Source organism: Lagenorhynchus albirostris, chromosome 10 (assembly GCF_949774975.1).
Source record: "Lagenorhynchus albirostris chromosome 10, mLagAlb1.1, whole genome shotgun sequence".
In the NCBI taxonomy this organism is placed as follows: Eukaryota; Metazoa; Chordata; class Mammalia; order Artiodactyla; family Delphinidae; genus Lagenorhynchus; species Lagenorhynchus albirostris.
Genome location: NC_083104.1, coordinates 63,445,423 through 63,449,200, shown reverse-complemented (window position 1 = coordinate 63,449,200; position 3,778 = coordinate 63,445,423). Strand labels below are relative to the sequence as shown.

Sequence of the window (3,778 nt, the reverse complement as noted above, 5' to 3'; positions counted from 1 at the left end):
GCTTTTCCCAACTTTCTGGCTTTATCTGGAAGCACGCATCCTTTTCTGCTGCTTCAGCACCACCTGCTCTCAGACAGTTACCATCACTGTTTTTTTTTCTTTTTTTTTCATTTTCAGTCAAATTTTATTAAAAAAAAAAAGCAGCAGATCAACATTACAATTCAAGAAACTAATCTAAATATGCACTTGACAATGAAGCACATCTGAGTATGGAGTGAAAAAAGTTTTTTCCAAAAAACCGTCAAACGTATCATCTCCAAATACCCAAATAATAACTCACTTCTGCAGGCCGTCTATTGAGTGGAATCATAAACAAAGAACAGAAGATTTATCGCTGTGAAAACCAATCTGTAGTACAGTAGTATGAATCTTGGGTATTAAACATAATCAGTTGAATCAAGTTAGGAAGTTGAAAATCTAATAAGAAATTTGTGTGTGAGAGAAAGTCTATAAGCCAGCTGACCCAAGAGCAACTGAGATATCAAACTTGTTCAGTGAAACCAGACATTATTTTAAATCTCCATTTTTTGAAGGCAATTAAAAATTACAATTCCAACAGCCCACAAACCAAATTTAAAAAACAACTGTAGAAAGCAATTAAAACTACGTTCAAGGAGCCACTTTTTCAGCTCAATTTCAGCACCCCAAGGAAAAAAAAAGCATCTATGACTATCACAGATGAAACAGAATGAAATGTCATTGGAATCAGTTATTTTCCCCCACTGAGGTATAAAATCTATATAGAAATTTGATACTATACTATAACAAATTGTACTTCTCATAGTTCTGTTTTAATTTCCTTTAAACCCTGTTTAATATAGTTTTTTAAGTTGTTGTAAAAATGTTTTCATGATTCTGAATCTGGTTCCGGTTCTTTTTCATTTATTTTTATATCAATATTTAATATACTGGCTACCAGTTCTAATCAGAAAAAAAAATCTTGGACATCTCTTCATTATAACAGCACATTCAGCAGAAATGACTGATGTGCAAGCAAACCATAAAAGGTGCTGCTCTCTGGAAAGCATAGTTCGTAGATTGTTTCAGTCTGAATATTCTTTACAATGATTCTTGATGAAAGACTCTTAATCTTGTAAACATCAGTGTGCACAATCTCGCTACTATGTAGTTTCACGTCCTTGGACAGGAAGGCCGGTTCACAGCTAGTGAAAGAGAGAGCAGTTTAAGTTTTAATGGCTGATAAACCTTACATCCTGCAGGAGGAAAGCACTTTTCCTTTTTTGCTACTTAAGAATGTGGCAGAAATGTATGCTGAGGTAGCCCAGTCAATCCTTATTTTTTTCTTTTTTTGTAAATTTGGTCTCAGAATATTTCTGGAAGGGTTACATTTCAAAGAAGCCACTGCTGCTGGGACCGGCTTCCATTGCAGTCTCTAATGATGGGCACCTGGCTGTCCTCTTCTGTGGCTTTCTCCAGGCACTGATTACTGTTCACATGCTGCAGGGTTAGTTTCACCGGATCATACTCCCAAAGTTGGTTGCCTTTTAGGTGGTGGCATGTGAGCATTGTGACTGGGCCATTAAGTTTGGAGACATCCAAGCAAAGGTCATCTGTTCTAATTTCTTTGTTGGCAGTGTAAGAGAAAACCTGATTACCTCCCATACCGTGACAGCTAAAAATTCCAACTTTTTCATTCTCTTTTCTAGCCATGTTATCTAGACACTGATTTGTTTCCACATTTCGTATCTCTCCCAAAGAGAAATAGTGACGTGGAATCTGAGAATCGGGATAAATATTCTCTAGGTACCAAGAGAAAGGTCTGCATTGGAGTTTGTGTCTTAGACCAAGTCTTGATGATATATCTCCATAATCTACCTTTGTAACACCTTGAGAAATTATATAGAAGAAATTCTTGAATTCATCCAACCACCCTTCTGCAAGTCGTCTGTTATTTTTATTGATAATCTGCCCTGTGCCTCCTGGAATCGTGTAGGGTGTAGCTTTCCGAAACACATGTCCAACATGTGAGCAAGTAACAATCTCCAAAGTTCCTCCACACTGCCAAATCCTAAAGGAAATTTCTAGGTTTTCTCCTCCCCAAATATCCATCCCAGCATCATATGTTCCAATTTCCTGAAAGTAATCTCTGTCTATTGAAAAAAGGCCTCCTGCCATTGTAGGTATTCTCACAGGAAGAGTTCGATCACCTTTCCTTCTGTCCATTTCTCTTTGGGGAACAGGATACCAGCGAAAGTTGAGCTTCCAGTTGAATCCACCATAGGTCCTGCCATGTACTCAAAAGTATCATCACTGATCACATCAGTGATAGGACAGACCACTGTCTTCCTGTCATGTTTGATCCTGGCTAAGAGAGGCTCCAGCCACCCCACTGTACATTCACAGTGAGCATCTAAAAAGGTGATCACTTGGCCTTTAGACACTGCAGCTCCTTTTAACCTAGCTCTGATCAATCCAGAACGTTGCTCCATTCGAATTACGTGAACTGGTACTTTTAATTTTTTCACATAACTCTCTAGAGGTCTTTTCAAAAAGTCTCTTTCGGGCTTCCCTGGTGGCGCAGTGGTTGAGAGTCCGCCTGCCGATGCAGAGGACACGGGTTCGTGCCCCAGTCTGGGAAGATCCCACATGCCGTGGAGCGGCTGGGCCCGTGAGCCATGGCTGCTGAGTCTGCGCGTCCGGAGCCTGTGCTCCACAACGGGAGAGGCCACAACAGTGAGAGGCCCGCGTACCGCAAAAAAAAAAAAAAAAAAAAAAAAAAAGTCTCTTTCACTGGCATCATCTATTAGAACAATTTCTTCTAGCATGTGTCTTGGTGAGCGATTAATGACACTATGGACAGTTCGCAGAAGTGTGCTCCAAGCCTCATTATGGAAAACAATCACCACACTTGTGGTAGGAAGATTATCTGCATACACCTTTGTTTTACACCCTTCTAACCTAACATCTGGTAAAGATCTGTTGAGTGCAATCGTCTCACTTGGCATTAAATTGAACTGATTGATTTTAAACATCTCTTTCATCTTTTCTTGACCCTCTTTAGGAATGACGACTGGTTTCCCCATTTCTCCAGGACCTTCATGAGCCTTTTGTACTGGCTCTAGAACATCCCCAGCAGGAAGTCCTCTCTCTTTTTTTTCATCACATTTGTTGCATTCACTGAAGTAAAGCAGCAGGAACATATCCAAGAGTACCCAAATCAAGGAGGTGGCTAGGACCACCTTGCAATATGCAAATTTTCTCATGGCACTTTAAGTCAAATGCAAAATTAAAAATATATATATAAATATACAAAGATCATGAAAATTATTCCAATCCAGTTTCATCAGAAATCACGTTCATAATCCCAAAGTGGTTTTTCAAATGAATTCATATCCCAAATCCTCATGTCCCACATCTCCTCGATCCGCGCGCGACGGCCGGGGCGGCGGCGGGCGCTCCTCGGGGCCGGCCCGGGCGGTCGCGGTGCGGTTCCGCGGGCCGCAGCGCGGGCGCTACTCTCGGGCCGCCGTTCGCCGCGCCTTTCTTTTTTTTGAGTCATGCTGCATGGCTTGCAGGATCTCAGTTCCCTGACCAGTTATTGAACCAGGCCACGGCAGTGGAAGGCCGGAATCCTAACCACTAGACCACCAGGGAACTATCATCACTTTCTTCTGCTGGCAGTGCTCATTCCCGCCCTCCCTGACACAAACACTACTCATCCTTCCCAGATATATCTGAACAGTTCTCAGAAATCTCTCAGATCAGAACCCTCTTAAATTCTTTACAGATCTTTGCATATTGCACTGCTAAAACTTAT

The 3,778-nt window shown here is 41.3% G+C and overlaps 1 protein-coding gene across 1 annotated transcript; it reads right to left on the bottom strand.

Moving 5' to 3' along the window:
• Nucleotides 1–912: 912 nt before the first annotated feature.
• On the bottom strand, nucleotides 913–2,632 carry LOC132528102 (polypeptide N-acetylgalactosaminyltransferase 1-like). Its single transcript, XM_060164124.1, is given in 2 exon segments — nucleotides 913–2,243; nucleotides 2,246–2,632. Coding segments are annotated over 2 exon segments (1,257 nt in total). The 5' UTR covers nucleotides 2,610–2,632; the 3' UTR covers nucleotides 913–1,350.
• Between the last annotated feature and the right edge of the window lie 1,146 nt (nucleotides 2,633–3,778).